Below are 24,821 nucleotides of genomic sequence, written 5' to 3'. Positions count from 1 at the left end.
GAAATGTGCCTATAAAACATTCAAATGGAAATTGGTGTAGATCAAACAAGGATAAAGCTGAGGCGTTTAACCCACTTAAAGCCACTGGTCGTTTAAACGCCAGCAAAAAATGTGCACAAAAATGCAGGTAAAAAACAGTTAGATACGTGTTTTATCGCGGGGTTTTTTGTATTTTCTAATTATTTACTCTTATGTCTGTCCTTCCCCGTTCATAAATTGACATTTGACCTGCGTAGTTTTTCGCGGTTCGGTCACAAAAATAACCCTTTTCGTGAAGTGATTTTTTGATTTTCTTACAATGGTAAAAAACACATAATTAGATAAGTTACACTTATACAACGCAAAGATTATTTAGAAAAGATGTGAAAGTATTATTCTAAAAACATAAATTGTGAATACAAAGCAAGAATTCTTCTGTATTACACTGCAAAGTTAGCTGTCCGTTTAAACGGACAGTGGCAAAATCCACTACCGTAAATTTGTATGGGAAATTGATGTTTTTTACAATTACGGATAAAGTAAACATGCCGTTCTTTAGGGCGTACGATGGAAAATATTTTATAAAATGAAGAAGATAGAGAATATCTTTAAAAATATAAAACAGTTGGCTTTGTGCGTACGACTAAAAATGAAGTTTACTTTATACATATTTGTAAAAAACACCAATTTCCCATACAAATTTACGGTAGTGGATTTTGCCACTGTCCGTTTTAACGGACACCCGATTCCGGAAAAACTATAAGTTTTAAGAAAAAAAGTTACTTTTTAAAAAATGCTTAAAAATAAAAATAAAACTGAATTCAATAAGAAAATTTAAAATTTTCCAAAAAAATTTTTTCTGGCGCTAAGTGGGTTAAAGACCACTTGGAGAATTCCTTTACACCTTTTGATTTATGTAGTCCCCAACAAAATAAATTAATTTCCGATTTTTTGGATGTTCCATGCCAAATGAATCGCCCTATTAAACATTTTACGTTTAGTGAAGTTTGTAAGGAAATTAAAAATCTAAAGAAACAAAACACCAGGGTCAGACTTAGTTGATCACAAAGTCATAAGTTTGGTTCCAAAGAAGGGTTTGGTGTTCCTAACAACAATTTATAATTCTATTATGAGGCTGTCCCATTTTCCAGTTCAATGGAAATGTGCTAAAATAATTAAGATACCAAAACCTGAAAACCTGTTATCATCGTATAGGCCTATAAGTTTATTGTCCATATTTTCTAAACTGTTCGAAAAATTGTTTCGAAAGCGACTTTTTCCGATTTTAAATAATATAAATGTTATGCCAGATCATCAGCTTGGATTCAGAGAAAATCACGGGACACCTGAGCAGTGTCATAGACTGGTGAAGGTTATAAGAGATTGTTTGGAATTTAAGCAGTTCTGTTCTTCTTCCTTTCTGGATGTCAAACAGGCGTTTGATAGGGTTTGGCATCAAGGCTTGTTATATAAACTAAAAATGTTATTACCTGCTCCTTTTTATTTATTATTAAATTCATATCTGAATGGAAGAACTTTTTATGTACACTAGGGCTATAACCAAAAAAATACCACCACATAGCCGTGTAGAGCATGGAAAACTATTATGAAATACGGCGTCAATTTTTCTCTCTCACGAAAAAAGTTTCCGCACCAAATGCATTGAAGTTCAGTAATGCATTTTTTAATTTTAGCTGTTATGACTACATATTTGCTGTTAATTAAATTTTTTATTTTTTTGTAATCTAATTTAAAATCATTACCAAAGCGTTCTGGACCAATTTGTTCTCAATTCGCGCAATTTCGGAGCATTTTAGGAATTTTTGGCACTATTGCAATTTTTGTTTTTTCTTTATAAACTCGTGAATTTTATGTTTATATTTTTTGTACCTACCCGACAAAAGAATATGGGGTCATTTGCAACGAAGTCGCGAAAGTTACAGGCTGTTTTTGTTGACTTTGCCTGTGAGAATCGGATATGTTTTTTACAAAAATACAACACCAGTACCACTTGGGGAATTTTGTCCTAATAATGAAAACGCGTTTCTAAGAACGATTCGGTGAAAAAAGCTTCCGCGCCGACTGTAATTACTAAAACCCTTTTGATATTTTTTCTACTAATAATTTTAAATTTGTTTTGTTTGAATAAATATTCATAGAAAAAAATACAATTCTCACAGGCAAAGTCATTAACAACTGTCTGTAACTTTCGCGAATTTGTTGCAAATGACACCATATTCTCTTGTCCGATAGGTACAATAAATATAAACATAAAATTCACGAGTTTATAAAGAAAAAACAAAAATTGCAATAGTGCCAAAAATTCCTAAAATGCTCCGAAATGACGCGAATTGAGAACAAATTGGTCCAGAACGCTTTGGTAATGATTTTAAATTAGATTACAAAAAAATAAAAAATTTAATTAACAGCAAATATGTAGTCATAACAGCTTAAATTAAAAAATGCATTACTGAACTTCAATGCATTTGGTGCGGAAACTTTTTTCGCGATAGAGAAAAAATTACACCTTTTTTCATAATAGTTTTTCATGCTCTACACGGCTATGTGGTGGTATTTTTGATATTTGGAAAAAAGTGCAAAAAGTTATATCCCTAATGTACACATCAATGATAAAGAATCTAATTTTGGCGTCATTAAAGCTGGTGTGCCACAAGGTAGTGTTTTAGGTCCTGTTTTATATACGCTTTATACAGCAGATATGCCCGTAAGAAATGAGACTATGATTGCTACTTATGCAGATGATACTGCCGTTCTTGCTATTAACGATGATCCTTCTTCAGCTACTGACTTACCCCAAACACATCTGAATAATATCGAAATAGCAAAAATTCCCACAAAGCTGAATTTTTGTGGAGAGCTAGGGTTTGCCATTAGAAGCAACGTCCTAAAAGTCCCCATCTATCCCATGTGTGCAAAAAAACTATTCGGGGTCAAAATTAAAGGGTTTTTAGGTTTTCGGATTTAATTTTTTGAAAACGGTTGATCTAATCAAAAAGTGACTAAAGTAAATACTGTAGACAGAAAAATTATCTACAAGTTTGACCCTTATAACTATTTTCTCAGAAGGAACCATTCTTGAGATATAGCTGTTCTAAAAAACCCATGATTTTTATGCACTTATAAGGAAAATATGCACATATTCAGACAAACCGGCTAAAATAAGCGAAGTAATCGGGTCTGTCCCCCCAAAAATATATATTTTCTTGAAGAGCGAAATTATAGTTATCTTCTAAAAAAAATTCCAACAAAATCGGAGTGTGTTTAGTAGAGTTATTCAATGTTAGAGTCATTTTATGCAAAAATAGCCCATTTAACCCACATGTATAATCGAAAGCCCAACGAGAACGACCCCAACGAAAACTCTCCGATTTTTTTCAAGTTTTGTCCGAAGGTTGCGGATCCGGTTCGCCGGTTATAAGACCCGAAAGGCCAAATTTAAAAACCGGGTTAGACCCGGTTCTACTGAACCGATTACTGTAAAGTGGATATCGTTTGAAAGCTTACGGAAGTATCTTACACATAGTGTCGTTACTTTAACCGGTTCGCCTCATAATGTACTTACGCGGCTAATTTTTTATTTGACCTTTAGATCGAGATATCTCGAAAATGGTAATTCTTTTTTAAGAATCATAAAGACCAATCTTGTAGACAATTATTGAATCTACAACTTTTACTTTAGAGGGCTTTGGCTAAGTATTACCGTTTTTGAGAAAAATTAAAAAAAAAACTGAATAATGCCTCCAAAAACGACCTTTGACCCTGAATAACTTGTTTTGCACACATGGGATCGATGGGGACTTGTAGGACGGTCTGCACCTTGATAGAAAACTTAACTGGAAAAATCATATAACATATAAGAGACAGCAACTAGACCTGAAGACTAAAAGAATGTTCTGGCTTCTTGGTCCAAAATCAAAACTAAACCTGAATAACAAATTACTACTGTATAAGACCATTCTTAAGCCTATTTGGACATACCGAGTACAACTATGGGGAACCGCCAGCAATTCTAATATTGAGATACTTCAACGATATCAATCAAAGACGCTTAGATTGATTACGGGTGCTCCTTGGTTTCTTAATAATAACGCGATTCATAGAGATTTAAACATAAATAAAATTACAGATGAAATTAAAAAAAAATAGTACTACGTATCTTAACAGATTAAGTAACCATTCGAATGTCTTAGCAATTAATCTATTAGATGATACAGATGAAATTAGAAGACTAAAACGAAGACATGTTTTAGACCTCCCATTTATTTAATGAGTTTCATAAAATACGTAATCTGAAATTAAAATTGTAGTATGTATTTATTGTTAAATTCACTGGGGTTTAACAATTATGTTATATTGTAGTAATTATTAAATTTGCTGAATGTTTCTTGTAAATAGATTGCAAATAAAATGAATAAATAAAAAAAATAATAATTTAGAAGCAGTATTCAAGACACTAAAGGGATCAAATTTTAAAATCCAACTTGACAAATCCGAATTTTTACGAAAAGAAATTGAATTTCTGGGTCACATGGTATCAACAGACGTCATAAGTCTAAATCCAAAAAAGATTAGTGCAGTTAAAAACATTCCCATCCCAAAGACTCAAAAGCAAATCAAATCATTTCTTGGTTTATTAGGATATTAAAAGACTTTGCTAAGCTAACTAAACCACTTATAACATGTTTAAAGAAAGGAATGAAAGTCAAACTAACAAATGAGTATATTAGAACATTCGAGTTACATATGTACCCTGACTTTTCCAAAGATTTTATTCTGACAACAGACTCAAGTAATTATGCATTAGGAGCAGTACTTTCGCAAGGTACCACAGGCAACGATAAACCAATATGTTATGCTAGCAGAACTTTGTCAACATCGGAAATAAACTATGCAACAATTGAAAATTAACTTTTAAGGTGAGAACACAATGGATTTTTGTTGCTTTTTTTTCAGCCTAGCTTCAAAGCGCAAAAGTGAAATTGTACTGTTTTCAATAGTACAGACCACAACGAAGCGAGGCTTCAGGCCACAAAGTTGAAAATTGTTGAACTTTTGAATTCTTCGCCTGGCTTCATTTGATATAAACACGGGTTCAATCTGAAAACTAGAAGTTGGCTGTAATTTTTATGTTCTGTACTAATTATTTACGAACAATTCATATTAAAAAATTGATTTTTTTTTTTGATATATTGAAATAATTATGTATGTTTATAGCGCACATGAATTTTACGCTTCGATGTGTGATACCAAGAAATAAGTGGCCTTGTGAATAAATAAGCTAAGCAGAAAAAGTAAGCGAAAAGCTGACTGTGTTCTCACCTTTAGCGAAATTCAAAATAGTTTCAGATCATAGGCCTTTAACCTGGATAATGAGTTTAAAAGAACCAAATTCGAAACTTATAAGATGGATCCTAAGGCTAGAAAAGGAACTTTTAGTGATTGTTTGGGCAACCAAATACTTCAGACCCTATTTGTATGGCAGGAAGTTCAAAATAGTTACAGATCATAGGCCTTTAACCTGGATAATGAGTTTAAAAGAACCAAATTCGAAGCTTATAAAATGGAGGCTAAGGCTAGAAGAATATGATTATGAAATAGTTTATAAGAAAGGAACACAGAATACTAAAGCTGATGCCCTTATCAGAATTAGAATTGACGTAAACAATCATGAAGTGATTTCTACTGCAGCTACTATTCATTCATCTTGATGACGGTATATACATATCTGAAAAACCTCTGAATGAATTTAATATACAAATGATACTTAACATTGGACCAGCCTTAAGTATTAACAACAACAGCACAATCCTATGATGAAAATTCAATCCTAAAAATATTTGTCAAATTCATCAAACCAAACAAACTTGTTGCAATATTTACAAATGACGAAACCTTTAAAATTATTCAAAAAATCTATTCAAATTATTTTTCTTTTGGAAAAAAATACCGTTTAATTAGATGCACCCTCATGATCACAGATATAACAGAAAACGATGACCAAGACGAACTCATAAAAGACTATCACATAAAAAACAACCATAGAGGAATCAATGAAACATCTTTACACTTAAAGAGAGAATATTTCTTCCCAAATATGAAAAGTAAAATAATACGAATTATAAATGATTGCGACATATGCCAAACTCAAAAATATGATAGACAACCACAAGAATTTATTTTTCAAACACCACCAAAACCATTAGATATTGTTCACATTGACATTTATCATATTAATCAGAAACAAATATTAACCATAATAGACAAATTTTCAAAATTTGCTGCAGGATGTACAATATAAGCACGAACCAGTTTAAATTTTATAACGGAGTTAAAAGCATTCCTTTGCACTTATGGTATACCAAAGAAAATTGTTTGTGATCAAGGGAAAGAATTTTCATCCGTAATTTTCAAACACGTTTGTAAACAATTTAATATCACAGTTCATGTGACATCCTTACAACAATCATCTAGTAACGCACCTGTTGAAAGACTTCATTCTACCCTAACTGAAATTTATCGCATAATTCGAACTAAACGGAAAGATTTAAAACTCACACTTGATCATGGCGAAATATTTAAAGAGATGTTAATCACATATAATAACTCAATTCACTCAGCCACAAAACTGACTCCTTACGAACTATTTTTCGGAAGAACACATATATTTAACAAGACAATTCAATTTAATGATGAACATGAATACTTACAAAAATTAAATGAATACCGACATAAAATATATCCAGAAATACAGGACAAATTACAAACCTCTACTAATGAACCAATAGGTCACATGAATAAAAAACAGAAAACAACCTGAAACACTAACCCCTAATTAAGCTATATTTAGAAAAGAAGCAAAATTACACCTAGGTTTTCAAAACATTATGTAAAACAAGACAAAAATTTCACATTTATCTCAGAAAAAAAGTAGGGAGTAGTTACCTCCGGTCACCATAAGCACAGTTATTATCGTCAACACCACTACCGTCAACATCATTATCGTCATCATCATTATTGGCAACATCATTATTGTCAACATAATTATCGTCAGCAGTTTCAATGTTATAGTACCATCCAATATTCTCTTAACACCTACAAATATTATTTAACAGAATCATGTCTCCTAAAATTCCCTCACACGCGCAACCCAATTTTCATCATTTTTACAATTAATTGAAATAAAAACTAAAATCATTTTTATACCCTACACCACTATGTGGAAAGGGTATTTATAAGTTTGTTTTGGTAAAAATTCATGTAACACCGCGAAATATTCGTCGGAGACCCACAATGTCGTATACCAATCTTCATATCTCGGCGAGATAAAGCGATTTTGAGATGTGTGTCCGTCCGTCCGTGTGTCCGTCTGTCCATTATAAATTGTAATCAAACTCCAGGCCGCAATTATGAACCGATCGTCACGAAATTTGGTATGGAGGTCGGTTTCACATCAGAATAGATCGCTATTTTAATTGGTGATAATTGTGAAATATTTAGCGGGTGAAATGGACCAAAAACATAATTTTTATCCGATTTTGTAGCTGCTCTGTATGTCGCAATAATAGTCCGATCGCCGATCGATTTTAAATAATGTAAGAGTATATGACAAAAAAGAAGCTTGCAATTTGAGATGGCGATCAGATAATATTTAGAGGGTTAAATGGACCAAAACTTTTGTGTGAAATTTGTGAAAGTTTTTAATATAGAGCTTATATCTTTATTCCTGGAAGAGACATTCCGCGCAAGTAAGCTAAGCTTGGAAGACGATCTCTTGACCTTTCTTTCCATTGATGTCAATTATGTTAATTTACGTGTTCATATAACAGAGTTACAGCCTATTATATACAGTTATTTGTTTGTAATGTAATCAGAATTTTTTAGTTCAGTTGTCCAATTGGATTTTTATACAAATACTGCAACATGGGGTCGCTTCGCCACCTCTTTTATACCCTCAGCCATTAAGATAAAGGGAATATATACAAAATACGACCAAAGATGTACCTCATCGAAATAAAGGTTTTAGACCCCAAGTATGGTTGGACAATTTGGAGTCGATTTAGCCCTGTCCGTTCATCTGTCTCTCTTACTGACAAATATCAGAGATATGACAAATTGCATTTTATATATATTTATTTATATTAGGTGCATTTCAAAAAGGAACCTGATAATAAAGACAATTTAAAGATGTAGCAGGAGATGCTAATCAATGTGAAAATTCACAATTTTGGCATATTGTTTAGAAATGTATAATCTATATAATTGTTCCACAAATATCCCAGTAGTGACAAGTTAGGCTTATCTTATATCAATGGATTCATGTTGTGTCATTGATATGTGACGTAGTTTTTATCGCCGAATCCGAAAGGCGTGCCCTAAGTTGCCACTTGTAGAGAAGTTTTTCATGGCTGAAGTACTCAAGAAATATCGCCAACATTACTAAGGGGTATTATGCCACCGTTGAAAATTTGATGTGGCCACGCTTGGAAATCGAACCCGGACATTCAGCGTGCAAAGTGGTTGCACATAGCTAATTCCTAGAGGTTGTGATGTAGGGTATCACATGGTCGGCCACGTCCGACTATAGCCTTTGCTTACTTGTTTTTTTTTTTTTTTTTTTTTTTTTGCCTTATTAAGGCGAAGGCCATTTATAGTGATATTTTAATTAATTCTCTTTCGAGTGGAGCTGTAAGGCCTTTAGAGATACATTGAAAAATTAGGAGTCTACCGAAGTCCCACGCATCCAACCATTACACTACGTTTCACGGGTGGTAAAGCCGATCTTCAGGTGTATTAGGATGTTGTTGTTGTGGCAGACGAAGGCAAAGCTTGGAAACTAGTATATATATCGCACTTCATTAGATAAATGTATATGCGAAATTATGTCAGTTAATTGAAACTCCAAACATTTCCTATAGTCTTGCTTGGTAATCCCATTTTTCAATGTTCGCAAATACTACGGTAAGTTTTATTCCTACATCATTAGTAATTGCTCTTCTATATCAGATTTTATTTTTTTGATTTGGTCATCAATTATTGTCTAAAGTTTTGACAAGTTGATAGTGGCTTAGAACGCCGGCAACCTTGACACTCAGTTGTCGGAGACCAAGGTTCGAATCCCAGCCTGGCTCATGCTGAAATTATTTTTTTTTTTTTGCCTTATTAATGCGAAGGCCATTTATAGTGATATTTTAATTAATTCTCTTTCGAGTTGAGCTGTAAAGCCTTTAGAGATACATTGAAAAATTAGGAGTCTACCGATGTCCCATTTTTGTAGTTCTTTTTGTTCTTCCGCTTAAATAAACGAAAGAACAAACACACAAACATAGCCTCTTTAACAAGTACACGTGCCAAATTAACTTTCATCATCCATACACAAAAGAAGAAATAACATTCGATTTTGCAATAGTAATTCAGGTTGTACTTCCGCTCAAATAAACGCGCTGCCTGAAGATTGCATTATTAGCATTTCTTTTCAGCAGACAAAATTCTAATTAATTTGACAACTTGTAAAATTAATTCGATGAAATTGTGGTTGACATAAACATTTTAATATTGTTCTAAGTTAAGAAAAAATAGTCAAAAGATAGATTCAAAGTGAATAATAATAACTCGTGAATAAAATAAAATATCACCTGAAAGAGTGATAAAAAGTGAAAATTTAGTTTTTTTCTTTTATCTCAAAACGGCGGTGTTAATTGGCGCAGTCGGTAGGATCCGCAATATATGTATCGTACATATATACGTTTTAACGTTTAATTGCGGAATTCGCGGGTGAATAAGAAAGAGAACTTAAAAAAAGATTCTCTTGAACATTTTTTAAAGGATACAAAAAATCCTATAATAAAAAAATATAAATACGTGTTTTCCAAAGGACCTTAAAGAAATGACCTCTTGAACATTTTTAAAGGATGCTGAGATCCTCTAAAAAATATATATACGTGTTTTACAAAGGACATGAAATAACACTCCTCTTGAACACTTTTAAAAGGATGCAAAAGATGCTCTAATACAACAAATTATACGTGATTTAATGGACCATAAAGATAAGATCCTCGCAAACATTTTAACAAGGATATAGAAGATCCTTTAATACAAAGACTTTTTGAGCAATGAAAAACTAAGTTAATACAAACCCAAAACTCCAATATACCTAAACGTGGCAAAAGACGATAAAAAAATAAATCCTTGAAACAACTAATTTAAAGAAGGCCTAAATAACAAGAACCAAGGAACCTGTGAGGCAATAGTCAACAGAGGACGTGAAAATCTCAACTAAACCCTGAAAACCAAGAAGACCATTGCAGCACCAGGAAGCCAGCTATTACATCAAAGTAAGGTTTTTATTCCTACATAATATATATTTTACTTATATTTAGATTTTTAAATTTAAGCATAACACTTCATTCGGTATACAAGTTAACACAGTCTCCGTCGTCTCACCTTAAAATTCCAGACGGAATAGTAGTTTACGAATATCCAACAGAATGCAATGCATACGAGCCGCAGTGTCAGCGGTTGCTATAATAAATTTAGTGTTTATTAAATGTCTTCTTAGATTAAGTTGTTCAGTTTTACAAATAAACTCGAATCAACCAAACGTACTTGGGTTAATTGGCGCCCAACAAAAGGGTAAACAAATGAATTAAAAAATTCTTGTTGCCTTACGGGAAAAATAGAAAACCAAAGTGCTAAGTGTGTTAACAAAAAGTATTTTTGTCATCCTACGGGACAAAAAGAAATATAAAAGTGCAAAAAGTCAATCTAAAAAATACTTTTGTCATCTTACGGGACAAAGTAAAAATTGCAAACAGATTAATAACATTATATTTTTGTAACCTTACGGGACAAAAAATAAATAAAAGTGAAAAGTAAAACATACTTTTGTCATCTTATATGTTTTGCCTTACGGGACAAAAAATAATAGAAAGTGCAAAGCGCAAAGAGATAATCTAAAAAATATTTTTGTCATTTTACGGGAAAATGAAACAATTACAGACAAATTAAAAATAAATTAGTTAAAAAATGTTTGCCTTACAGAACAAAAAATTAAAAGTGCAAAGTGCAAAAAGACAAGTTAACAAAACATTTTTATCAAATTACGGGACAAACGGAGAAATAAATACGAATTAATGAAAAAACATTTTTGTCGCCTTTGTGAAAAACGAGTTAACATAAAATACTGCTGCTGGACAAAGAAGTGGACTTATTGATCGAAGGTATAAAAAACAATTCAGTGGTCAGGGAATCTGTAGAAATGTCGACAGCAGAACAAATAAGAACACTGGTAGACACAGCCATTCAGGCAGCTTTAGCTGTCCAAAGACAGACTTTTGAAAACCAATTGAGACAGATTGAAAACAGATTTAATGAAATCGCAGTTTCAACACCAGAGGTTGAAACTTATAAAGAAATATCCATTGTACCGGGAGTACAATGCGATGAATCATTAGACATGGTAAAATCGTTACCGGACTTTGAGGGCAAGGATGAAACTTACGTTTCATGGCGTCAAGCAGCTCACACAGCCTACAAACTTTTTGAGAATTATGATGGCAGCTCGAGGCACTATCAGGCCGTAGCTATCATACGAAATAAAATAAAGGGACCAGCAGATATGATCTAGTCTTCCTTCAATACACTTCTTAACTTCAAGGCAATTATTACCCGTCTCGATTTTACATACTCGGACAAACGTCCGTTTTACATCATTCAACAAGAATTATCAACCCTCCGGCAAGGAAATCTTACACTTCTGGAATATTATGATGAAGTGGAGAAGAAACTTACCTTATTGACTAACAAGACATTAATGACGACAAAACAATTACCGCTTCACAATCGCTTAATGAAAAATATAGAATGGATACACTTCGAGTATTCATATCAGGTACGAAGAAGGAATTAAGTAATGTACTGTTCTCGGCTCGGCCGACTGATCTGCCTTCCGCATTAGCTCAGGAAGTGGTATCTAATAGGGAGAGGTATTTGTTTGCGTCTAATTTCGCCAGATCTCGCGACGATAAGGGAAACTTAAGGCTCAGCTCGTTTTAGACAATCGACAAAAGATAGGAATCATTACAGTGACGTTCGATCTCCAAGTGGTCAAGGATCAAAGAGAGCAAATAGTGGTACAGCAAGATTTACTGGGATGAAGCACCAGAGAGTCAATCTTCTGACCAACAATGATCAAAAGTCTGACCAAGACTATCAAACTCTTGCAGACAATGAAGCAAGTGACATTGATGTTGACGAAGCGGACGAATTTGATCGGATAAATTTTTTAAAGGTAGTTCCCTGCTACCGTTCATAGAAAGGGCTGTAGTGGGGAAGAGAATAAAACTCTTAATAGACACGGGGCTTCTAAAAATTACATTAAACCTATAAAAGGTTTAAAACATGTGGTTCCCGTAGATAATCAGTTCGTAGTGAAATCAATTCACGGTTTCACTACGATTGACAAAAAATGTGTCGTTAACGTATTCGACACCAATAGCACTTTCTTTATTCTTCCATCACTGTCAACATTCGACGGTATAATTGGCCTGGATCTGCTCACGCAAACTAGTGCTACATTGGACTTTAACAATAAAGAAATAAAAACTAATTCCGGAATAGAAAAACTTCAATTCCTAAGATGTGCAAATGTAAATTTCACAAAAATTGAGGACATTCAGGTACCTCAAGGGACATCGAAGAAATTTAAGGAAATGATGCAAAATTTGTCGGGAGTTTTTGTAAACCCCGACGAGGCACTTCCATACAATACGAATATCGTGGCCACAATTCGTACTACTACGACTGATCCCACGTATTCCAAGCTCTACCCATCCGGATTTTGTAAATGCTGAAATAAAGGAATTGTTAAAAAATGGAATAATAAGGCCTTCTAGGTCTCCAAACAATAATTCTATCTGGGTTGTTGATAAGAAGGGAAAAGATGAGCAAGGAAACATTAAAAAACGTCTCGTCATTGACTTCAGAAAACTAAATAGTATAACAGTCGATGATAAATATCCGATTCCAGAGGTGAGAGTAATACTATCAAACCTTGGTAAAGCAAGTTACTTTACAACTCTCGACCTTAAATCAGGATAGATAGACAGAAAACTTCATTTTCGGTGGCAAACTGAAAATACGAATTTTGTAGACTTCCCATTGGCCTGAAAAATGCTCCTAGCATTTTTCAAAGAGCCATTGATGATATTTTGAGAGAACAAATCGGAAAGACATGTTATGTTTATGTGGACGATGTTATAATTTTTTCCGAAAACCCACATTAGGCACATTTCGTGGGTCTTGACTAGATTGCTTGAAGCCAACATGAGAGTTTCTCGTGGAAAATCTCACTTTTTTAAGGAAAGTGTTGAATATCTTTGCTTCACCGTATCTAGGGATGGCATCAAAACGTACCCAGAAAAAGTGGAGGCGATTCGCAATCAGGTCATTTCTAGGCCTGGCAGGCTATTACAGATGTTTTATTAAGGACTTTGCTTCAATAGCAAAACCTCTGTATGATATTTTAAAAGGGGAGAATGGGAAGGTTAGCGGCTCTCAATCTAGGAAGATTATGATTAATTTGGATGAAAATCAACTCCAAGCTTTCCAAAAGTTGAAAGAAATCCTTGCCTCCGAAGATGTCTTATCTGTTGAAGCAGATCTAGGAAGAACTGTTCTTATAAAAGGGAGAGTAGTCCACAAGGACAATTTAAGATGTAGCGAACACGCCCTTACCACCTTTTTTAAATATTACTTCTTTCAGCTGATTTTGACAATCATACTATCCATCTGGCCAACGACAGCAATACTAACGGACTATTCCAACAGTAAATACATTCCGATTACAGACGGCAACGTGATTATTTGGAGAGATTTTGACTACTTGAGACATACAACAAACTTAACATTGTATTCTGAGATCGCAGACGAAACTGAAAGACTCACCAAACACTTTTCTTTATCACACATGGTTAAACTACTAAATTCCGATACAATGCGGATAAGAGACCTTTTAACAACTTTAGAAGTTCACCACAGACATGCAAGGAGCATCAATGTGATAGGAACAACTCTTAAAATAATTGCTGGAACGCCTGACTTTGATGACTTCGAGGGATTAAAATTTAAACAACAAGAAATCACAAACGCTATGAACAGACAAATATCAATAAACACAAAAACTCTGAATCAAATTAATAAATTGACAGAAACAGTCAAAAAAATTATTTCAATGAAAAATCTTTCTTTAGAAGAAACATTTTTTCATCATCCTCCTAAAACAATTCATCGTCATAGAGCGATTTACATTTCATCTATTACATCAATAATCCATAGCCCAAACATCAACAGTCAATAGAAACAGTCATAATTTTTCACCACTACTAATTGAACAACCAACAGCCAGATCCACAATGACTTAGGCCAATCTTTTGCAAGCCAATGTACTGTAAGTAAACCTGTATGAGACCTGAAGGACAACCAAATTTGTAACCATTTAACTTCAAGCTTTAAGTATCCATATTGTTATATACATTTATTCTTTTAAACTCCTTTAAGGAGCATAGGGCCAAATTATTAACCATTAATTATTTATGCATTTATATAGTAAAAATATTTAACCTTTTCTTGATTTTGTATTACACTCCTCCACGATATCCTTATTTCAAAATTTAGGTATTCAGATTTGTTTAATAGTATCTTCATAAGGACGAAATCTATATATATAAAGTAGAAAAATGTTTGTACGTTTGTTTGTTTATTTGTTTGTTTGTTTGAAGTTTATGGATTCAAAAACCGCTAAACCGATCTTCCTCAAATTTTCAGAGTATATCACTAAATGACCTGAAAGTAACATAGGCTATAAAATGTTTTGAAATTCGGCGTTGATCCGGAGATATAGCATCAGAATCGGAGGTACCTCAAAAAATTTAGATGTTGTATGCAAATATCTATAGAATGGTATCTTTTACCATCTCCAAATTTTAGATGTGTGAATGAATTTGGTCTAGAAATACATTTGCCAAGTTATATTGCAATCGGCTCAGATTTGGATATAGCTTCCATATATATTTTCGGCCGATTTTAGGTATTTGGTGCACGAAACACGCTATATATCTCCGATTTCAATGAAATTTGGAATGTGTGACGGAATTCGGTATAGAAATTAGTGTGCCAAATTATATCCAAATCGGTTCAGATTTTGATATAGCTCCCATATATATTTTCGTTCGATTTCATGTATTTGATGCACCAAACACGCTATGTATACCCGATTTTAATTAAATTTGGAAGAAAATTGGCCTACAAACAAATGTGTCAAACTATATTATACCTTAGTCGGGGTAGCGAAGCGCACTGGGTTCAGCTAGTCCTACATAAAATCGAGTTCGATAGTTTGAGGAAATTCATTACATTACAAAGTGTTGCATCAATTTAGTCCAGTTTTATGGGGAAATCTCATAAGAGTATATTTTAAATTCAGTTCTTTTAACCTTTTAAATCATAAATGTCAATCATCAAACATCCTCATAAGGATTAAAACTTGATCTGAAGTATTATTGAATCAAATGTTTTTAGACATAAATAAACGTAAGTTTAAGCTAATATCGTTTAAAACTTATGTCAACAATAAAATGTTATATGAATTGTGAATTGAAAAGAAAGCTTTAAGCTATGGAATAATTTGATAAATTAACAAAAGTAATGTAGAGGTAATTGGGCAGTCATATTAAACATTCTTGAGGGATCATGTTAGGAACCCATAGGGAGGGCAAATGGTACCCCAAAACTCTACCTATGGGTACCCGCAATAACAGCCAAATATAATACAACAACAAGTTCTTTCATAAAATTCTTATAGAATCTATCATATAGATTGATATGGCATTGTATGTAGCCAACGTAGTCGAATTCCATTGTCAGCGTGTCTACTTGCCTTATTGAACGTTGAAAATTACAAATACGAAAATTAATACATTAAAATTTTATTAACTTCCGAATTTCAATAGAGAAGTTTGAAAAAACCATGTGTGTGGGAGCAGCACCTTTTGAGCTACATACGGAATATAAGGGTAATGCATATTATGTGGGTATAATGTGTCGAACAAAAAGTACCATGTGGTTCACATCCCACCGATATTTGTATTTTAGTAATCTTATATAATATACATATTATAGTATAAAATGTCCCTTTTCCTTCAAATATTAAATTATTCAATGGATGTTGATTTTATCAATAAATAAAAATTGAAATATAAATAATAATAGTTTTTTTTTATAGAATAAAATACTTTTAATACATATTTTCAACCTGTTTGTAGATAGCACAATAACATTAAATCACATTCAAGCAATTCATTGTATCAAATTCACAAAAATTTAAAAATGAAAATACAAGACAACACTTGCGATGCAAATCTAAAAAAAATATGGAAACAATTCTGAAACTAAATTTTGATGAATTGAAATCACATGTGTGCTATATAAGACATTGGATTTGTCATACTGTTGATTGTAACAAAATTCGTTTAATTGAAAATAGAAATTTTAACACGAGTACATATTTTCACAACCTTTTTTTCAAGATTTTGCATATTTTATGATGTTTTTGTTATTTCTTTAAATTTATAACTATGACATTTCAAATACACGACTTATTATAATAGAATATGCAAAATTATATGCCAGAAATCCAATGTCTAGTTATTATCATGAGAGTTATTCTTTTTAAAGGTAAAAAGTTTAAAATCAACTTAAAACTACACAATGCTAAGATTACAAAAACAACACTCGACATTGTGTTTGAGGTATTTCGTAGAAAATTTTCAACTAACAAAACAAATTGTATAACATAAAACATAATATATAATTTTCAATAAATCAGGACGCATGACACCACGAATGATTACAGGCTTCAATACGATTTTTCACATTGGCTACTACGATTCTATGAAAAGAAACTTACATTATCACATATAAAATACCGACCTTGATTGATTCTCTGCCGACACAGTTGTTGTTGTTGCACCAACATCTTCTTGTATACATATTTGTGGATTGGGAGTAATTGGTCTTAGTGGTGGAGCATTTTCCAATAGACCCGTTGGCATGATAACATTATTTGCCACCGATGAAATCGAAATTGAATTGACATTTTCCGTATGTTTGATAGCATTATCTTTATCTTGTAGCTGTTGCATATCATCGGAGCTGGGCGATTGTATGTCCACAGCTTCTTGGGCATTACCCATTACAATACCCACGGAGGGTAAAAAATTATTATCGTTGTTAAAATTGAAATTCGTAGCAGCCGAAATGGCCAATTCTGTATCAGAATCGACATCCGGTTCAAATATGCTATTATCATTTTCTTCAGAATCAGAACCACTTGTGGACAATTTCGAAGATTTGCCAACGGTAAATATTGGTTTTTCAGTCGCTTCGATACACTTATCGATGGATGTTTGTGATTGACGCATAACTTGTGGATTAATTTGAGCGGTTTTATTTGATGTGCTTGGAGCATTCGTTGTTTTGTTTTTATTTGGATTGAGCGTTTGACCCAATTTCGAGAATTGACCAGCGACATTGGAAAATGCCTTTGAACTGATTTGCATCAATTGAGATTCGGAGAGATTGCGAGGCATTCCCTGGAACAAAACGAAAAAAAAATTGTTAGATTTTGTTTCCAAATATATTCTCAGCATTATACGTGTTCAGACGATTTGAGAGCAGATCGAGTTGTTCTGAACAGAGTATAATTTCTCCCAAACATCGTATGTCGGCCGACTCCTTCATCTAGCTCTGCTACAAAAAAATTTGATTAAAGTGCAATTTAAGGGCTCTTCGAGAATAGTTTTTAAATTTTTACCATCAGGCCGGTCCTGATTGCAATGATATATTTTTTCGTGGCCTTCTGGCCCTGCTAGCATCAACTGAATCGACTAATGAGCGTGAGAGTCATCCACGGCGGCCACTTCTATGCACTGAATGTACTCGGGACAAACTTCGACCAGGGACCGTCACCTCAACAATTATGTGTCTGTTTTCGTATATTTTTTGTGATGAGATCGGCAGTACCTCCCGGAATACCTGGTGCGTTCCGTGATAGACCCCAGGTCATGGATCTATCCGTTTTTATGAGTCGGTGGAACATCATGGTAGCCGCGATCCAGAAAACACAGCTCACCGTCACCTGTAGCTCGCAACGTTGCGATGGTTACAACGTTTTGCAGAAGGATTGTAGAAGAAGCGGCGCTATGGGACTTCAATGCTCATTACCTTTGATATTCTATTCTAGAAAATGACCAGTGCTGGCCTAGCAAATTGATAGCTGCACATTTTACACGGTGAATGTAGACCCTTCAATGAGGATAAGGGCAGATGTCAAAACTCGCCAGACATCACCATTGTGTCACCCTGTCTGATAAATGAAATGTCATGGCAACCGATTATTTCCCTTGACTCAGACCAACTTCGGATCATCGTCTGCGTAAACAAACCACACGACTTAAAAACTCTGAATTCGGTACTTTCTTGGACCATGCACCAATTTACTATATAACCGCTTCAGAGAGCTGCCCATTCACTCAGGTCCTACAGCCACTCGCTGGTCAAATACCAGAAATCAGACCCAATTTTCCAGCAGAGGGACTAGCAAACCGTCTTCAGGGTTCAGTTAGAGAACTTACACTTGAAGTCATGGATTAAGTAAATTGTAGGCAACGGTAAAATAAGTTGCCCAAAATCAGCAATGATTCCGGAAATTGCACAGCAACACAACAACATTACACGAAATATCCACATATCAGTCCAGAAAAAAAGCAGAGCATGCAATGCGACCGAACAATTATGGTCGCTCTTGACTTAACGAATGTCTTCGATACCGTCAACCATACCACGCAGTTCGAGGATATAGAAAAGACTTTCCTCCAGTCGTGTTTGAAACGTTGGATAATCAACTATAACAAGTCCAAGACGCGTAGAGTGAAACAGAAAGTTCCGCAAGACGGGGTAATATGTCCGGAACTGTTTAACAACTACTTTTCTAAAATTCACACCTTCCGGACGGAATAGAGATTGTAATATATGATGATTGTATGATCTTGGGCCGGGTCCTATTATCGATGAGATATGTGATAGGTTAAATGTCTACATAGCCGATCATCTGAGGAATATGAAAACATCCGCCACTACATCCACTGCCACACTGTTCACCATCTGAACTTCGGAAATGAAGCCCTGATTCCGATTACTAACTACCCCAAGATATTGGATGTAATGGTCGACAGCATTTGCGGCAAGATCAGACCTCTTTAAAAGCAATAGGCCAGTCTGTGGTGAGCTATGCGGCGCTAGCGTGGTATGCAAATGTTAGCGCTACGCAGTGGAAGAATATTCAAACCTGTCAGAATGAAGAACAGAGGACTGCAACAGGGTGCTTCCTCATGACACCAGAGGACCATCTTCAAAAGAAGGCGAAGATTTAAAGTTTCAATACAACACGTTGTCGATGCGGTACCTGATTTTGGTATTGCCGTTGTTGTAGCATAGGTTTGATGCTGTGGTAGCAGCCGCTGGCCAAAGCAATATGCTTGGGTGTAACCGCCGAGAGCATCTCTGCCACGATCTAGTGGAAAGGCTTCCCCCACCCAGGCACGCCAGGAGAGATCTTCATGATCTGAAGAGAGAGGTCCAATAAAATAACCGAGAACCTCTGGATCAACAAGCCTATCAGGCGGACTTCAATAGCGTTCATACTAAAGCAGTGGCGCAGGCAGAAAAAAGATAAAGAGTGAATGCCGTATTCGGAGACCATCCCTAATCCATGGTAACAGAAGAACGCCAGCTGCCAAGACTAACCCGAGTGGTTTTAGCATTGTTAAGATCCGGACGATGCAGCTGCCTCAATTTATATAGGACCCAAATTGATAACACTATACCAAACACAATCTCTGCATGTGGATTGGGATCGCACGACATAGGTTTAGATGTCCAGCTAACCCCACTCACATGTCTCCTGATTCTTTATGGACGCAGCCAGTTCAGGTTTCAGAAATTTTGGAATCTGGATACAGAGAACCCGAACCAGACAACTAAATAAAATATACCATCGAACATGTTTTCCTTGCTACAACAACAAAAACTGATAAGCACGATAACTTGTGATATGAGTATCCGATTTTGCCGAAACATTGCTAATGTTCTAAGAAGGTATATATGGGACAAATCTTTACGGTACCTCCCTTACAAATTGTCAATATTTTCGATAAGGCCAGTTTAAAAATCGTTTTAAAATATTCACCAAAGGTAGTCATAGTGATTTTGTTTACAACGATATAATGTTATTCGTGGGCACGTTCATACTTCCTAATATAATGGCCCGAAAACTCTAAAAATTCCACGGTGACCACTTGTAACGGCTGGTGGGCACGATAACTATCTAAAGCGTGAGTTCTAAAGATAAATATAGCTTTAAGTTCAACTCCATTGCTCTTAAATTGAGTTCAAGGTCACTTCGCGAGTTGACAATGTAATAATGGGCGGCTTCACGTATCGTGTTAAAATTTGTATCATGATCATCCGTTTCCAGTCCAAGAATGAAATAATAAGCTCAATGGGAAAACAGTAAATATGTTTGAATTTTAAATGATTTGCTTCGATTTTAACTGCGGCGTCCCTTTTTCACTGCTTCAAAATTTTCCACTCACCTTTGGCACTTCCAAAAGGGGATTTCGGCTTTTACGTCTTTGTAAAACACCACCGGTTATAAATTTAACATCTGAACGGCCGGCTGTATCCAAAGCTATGCGAAACATTTCCACAATAGATTGCATAGATTCTACAACGAACAAGTAAAAATACAATTAATAATAAAAACAACAACTACAACTACAGTTGCTTACCAGATATTTCTTCTTGTGTCTTTATGGGATAAGCCATATTATTAAAGAAACGAATATTTGCCGATCTAAACATGTGAAAATAACCATCGGCATCATCAACGGTATAATTAATTCTCAAACAAAGCATAGCTGGGGTAGAACCTTGGAACATTTTCGATTGTTGATACATGCCCAATTCAATCAAGACAATGTTCTCCAATAGCACCTTCTCAAAGCGTACAATTTTATCCAAATGTGAATCATATTCGGCAACTATATAACTATCATCGGTAAGCAAGAGTATGCTATCAACTTCAGTTTCATTGATATCACCAGATCTAGAAAGAAATAAAAACGAAATTTCAATAAATAGGAAAAAATCATTTATTATTTTACAAAACCTACCCTGGATCAGCATCGATAAGACCCCAAGCACCGACGGGATATTGGGCAGATCCCAACAGCAACTTACGGCAATCCTCCACAAGCAATTTTGCGTGTTCGGCGCCTTCCGAAGCATCGGTGTCGTCCGGGGCCGCTTGACCCCCCAATGCGTTTAAAGATTCTGACGTTACAGGATTGCCTAACATTAAATCTATGGTGGCTTGGCGATAGCTATCCTTAAAACGTGCCAAATAATAACTACAAAAGATAAAATGAAGGACAGTATTAGTATAACCAAGACCACTTGTAAGTCAATACAAAAATAATTCATGCATATAAAAAAAAACAACAAAAATATCTTTAAAACCAATAAATAAATAATACCTTTTGCAATGTTAAAATAAAACAAATTGAAATGAAAGTTTTAACTAAATAATGTTGATATATGGGATTGTTGAAAATATCTGATTGCATTTGAAACTTGCTGTTGTTGGTTACAAGTTTACATTAGCACCACTACGCCACCTTGTATATATGACATTTTCCAACAATTGCAATTCCGGTTGTAAAACCCCAGCATAATAATAGCCTCTTATTGGAGCTGGTCCAGAGGGTAATAATATTTGTAGTATGGTTGTCAACACCTCATCCTCTTTCAATTGTTGGACATCATTCAATTGGCCCTGCATTAAATCAATAATGCACTGACGAAATGTATCGGCAAAATTTTGTATAAAAAAACTACGAATAGAAAAGAAAGAACAGAGATACGAAGAGTTTGAGGATGTGTAAAATCGAAACGTATAGTAAATTTAGTAAGAAAACATTGAAATTTAGATCCCATTTACATATATACAATGTAAAGTGGGGTGTTATTTTGTGAAAGTTGGTTAAAAGAGAAATTTTTACATGAAGCTATGAACAGTAATTAGTACATTTATTTTACACATACTTATATAGAGAAAAGGATTGTTTTCAGAAGCATAAGATGTTAGGAATCAGCAAATAGGAGTTATTCCGGGAAATTTTAAATTTATAGGAAAATTAATTTTTTGCCTCCTCTTCGAATGGCATAGTTAAGCCTCTAACATTCTCTGCATTCTCTCTCTTTGTTGAAAACCAAATCATATGAACTATTTGGTACCGAAACTCTTACCTTCTTATCAGACATAGATCTCAGTACACAGTATAATTGTCAAATACCTGGAATATCTGCTATCTTTTCAGATTTCACCACTACGTCATAATTCAGATAATTCTCTTATCGCCTGCCTCTAACATAAGTGCCCAGAATGAATACAATGAACTAATGATACCCGAGTGGAGTGGCTGATGAACGCATTAAATCTAAGACAAGAATAGTTTTGAAAATTTTATAAAGCGTAGTCCTTTTTGTCCTTAATACAATGTTATATTTGTTCGTGGGAACGTCCACACTTCCCCAAACTTTGCAAACATACAAAATCCATTTTGGGAAATCGTGTTGGCATTTTAATAACTGATAGTCATTCATATCAATACTACAACAGTGCAATTAAATCCAGAACAACGCTATACTTTTATTCTCCATACTGTCTTCGACAACGGCCCGAAAGTTCTTGTAGGACTATAAACTTATGTATATATCAGTGGAATAACTATGCTCACTGTTTATAATAGCTAGCCCACAAACGACTAAAAATTACCATGGGAATGTAAAGAACTGTTTTTGTCGTCTACGATTATTACAATAAAATTGTAATCCGGAGAGCAACTGCAATATCAGGTCCATTTCATCTTCAATCATTTTGTATCAGAATCAATAACTTTATGTCCTATCAACGTGTTGTCCATAAGGGCGTTGGTTGATAAAATAAATGTATAATTAAATAAAAATATCTTGCAGCAGCAAACCCACCATTAAAGATTCAAAGCATCACGAGTAGTGATATACCGAGTTGGATCCTGGAGTCCAGTCATTTTTGGTTAGACTCCAACTCTAGACTTTGACTCGTAGACTTTGACTCCGAGCTAGGTAATGTCCGGAGGGGTATAATACTTCTGACTCGACGTTTTGTAGCGTGAATAAAAACATCCTTAAAGGGATCGTGCCACTCGATATAACAAATTTCGTGATTAGCAAACGCAAAAGAGCCACCGGCTTCGTTATTCCTTAACGTCTCTTCGTTATTCCTTACGGTCTCGTACCGTAAGAGAGGAAAAAGCGGCGTGAACGAGAGGAGGAGCAACTAATAACGCCAGTCTCAGAGAATTGACAACAGATGAAAATGTGACTAGATAATCTGAAGTTTTACAACATTGGAGCTCCTGCAAACCCTAAAATAAAGATGATATTAGTCGAAGATTCAAAGAAAACACTGCGTGCCACAGAACAGTCTTGGCGAAGTCCCTAGATGGGTAATAATTGTTCCACAAACATCCCATAAGGGACAAGGGAGACTTCTCTCATATCAATGAGTGCACCCGGATTCATATTAGCTCAATGATATGGGACCTACAGTTTATCGCCGAGCCCGAACGGCGTGTTGAAGGCACCACTTTTGTAGAGTAGTTTTACATGGCTGAAATACTCAGGAAATGTCGCCAACATTACTGAGGGGTATTTTACCACCGTTGAAAAGTGTTTTGATGTTGCCTGGCCGGGGAATCGAACCCACGACCTTATGCGTGCAAGGCGGGTGTGCATACAATTGCACCACGGTGGCACCCATCCCTAGATCGCTGCACTTCATAAATAAAGCAAGTTGACCTCTTATAACGCGGTATGCGTTAAAGTATTCGACGTTAGTTTATTTCGAGAATGCCCATTAAACGTAATGCAAGGGTATTCAGGCATGCCAGAACGACTTCCGGAGAACTGCGTCAAGTTGAATTCTGCGATCCATATACGTACCTAAGGATACGAAGATTCTTTACGTACCCTGATGATAATATCATATAAGAATATCCGAAGTACCAAAATCGACAGCAACTTGGTGAGGGATTATGCCACTGCCGACTCCCTAAAAAATTTTTGAAAATCGCACGCCTTTAAATATTAGCAATATTTAGGGCCCAAATTACCTATAATTGTAAAGATCGGTCAGGGGGCATAGATTATCGTTAACCGATCATAATAAATTTTTGTATAAATAGTTTTTTAGGCACAACAAGGAACCGGTAAAGTTTTTTCATCGATTGAAGAATCGAAGCGGCCTTAAGAGAATTTTGTGAAAATGCATCTTTGGCGCCATACAAATTACTATGAAAACAAAGAAAGCTCAGTTGCCATGGGTTAACTTTAACCGATCGCATAAATTTCATATATCCTTAGCCGATAGCCCTAAATGCTATTTTATTATAATAAATATTTGGAATAAATAAAAAATAAATTTCATATATAAGGTTTTTGGATCAAATGGAAACAAAATTAGGGGGTGGGAGTTCAAAAAAAAAAAAATAAATAAATAAATAAAATTTAGTTATTTTTTTGGGTCGCTCTAATGTATGTTTGTACATCCAATTCAATGAAAATAATATAATATATATTTCACTTATTTTCATTAACGTATTCTTCAT

The 24,821-nt window shown here is 34.7% G+C and overlaps 1 protein-coding gene across 6 annotated transcripts in view; it reads right to left on the bottom strand.

The window, feature by feature from the left end:
* Window positions 1-24,821, bottom strand: part of sp3 (phosphatidylinositide phosphatase spermathreecae) — a 110,503-nt gene that overhangs the window by 50,750 nt on the left and 34,932 nt on the right. For 2 of the 6 annotated variants that reach the window (XR_012409020.1, XR_012409019.1), the window contains exons 5-9: window positions 21,648-22,004; window positions 21,285-21,521; window positions 20,901-21,217; window positions 20,706-20,836; window positions 16,984-17,645 (exon numbers count right to left, since the gene is read on the bottom strand). Coding sequence is in view for 4 of the 6 variants with exons in the window: in XM_073960630.1 (XP_073816731.1) it covers window positions 16,984-17,645; window positions 20,706-20,836; window positions 20,901-21,217; window positions 21,285-21,521; window positions 21,789-22,004 (1,563 nt within the window). In the remaining 2 variants the exon portion in view is untranslated. The remainder of the gene's footprint in view (window positions 1-16,983; window positions 17,646-20,705; window positions 20,837-20,900; window positions 21,218-21,284; window positions 21,522-21,647; window positions 22,005-24,821) is intronic. The other 4 variants (XM_073960630.1, XM_073960631.1, XM_073960632.1 and 1 more) reach the window with 2 other exon arrangements.

Source organism: Musca autumnalis, unplaced genomic scaffold (assembly GCF_047663935.1).
Source record: "Musca autumnalis isolate F117 unplaced genomic scaffold, ASM4766393v1 scaffold_1, whole genome shotgun sequence".
NCBI lineage: Eukaryota > Metazoa > Arthropoda > Insecta > Diptera > Muscidae > Musca > Musca autumnalis.
This window is presented reverse-complemented; position numbering and strand designations above follow the sequence as displayed.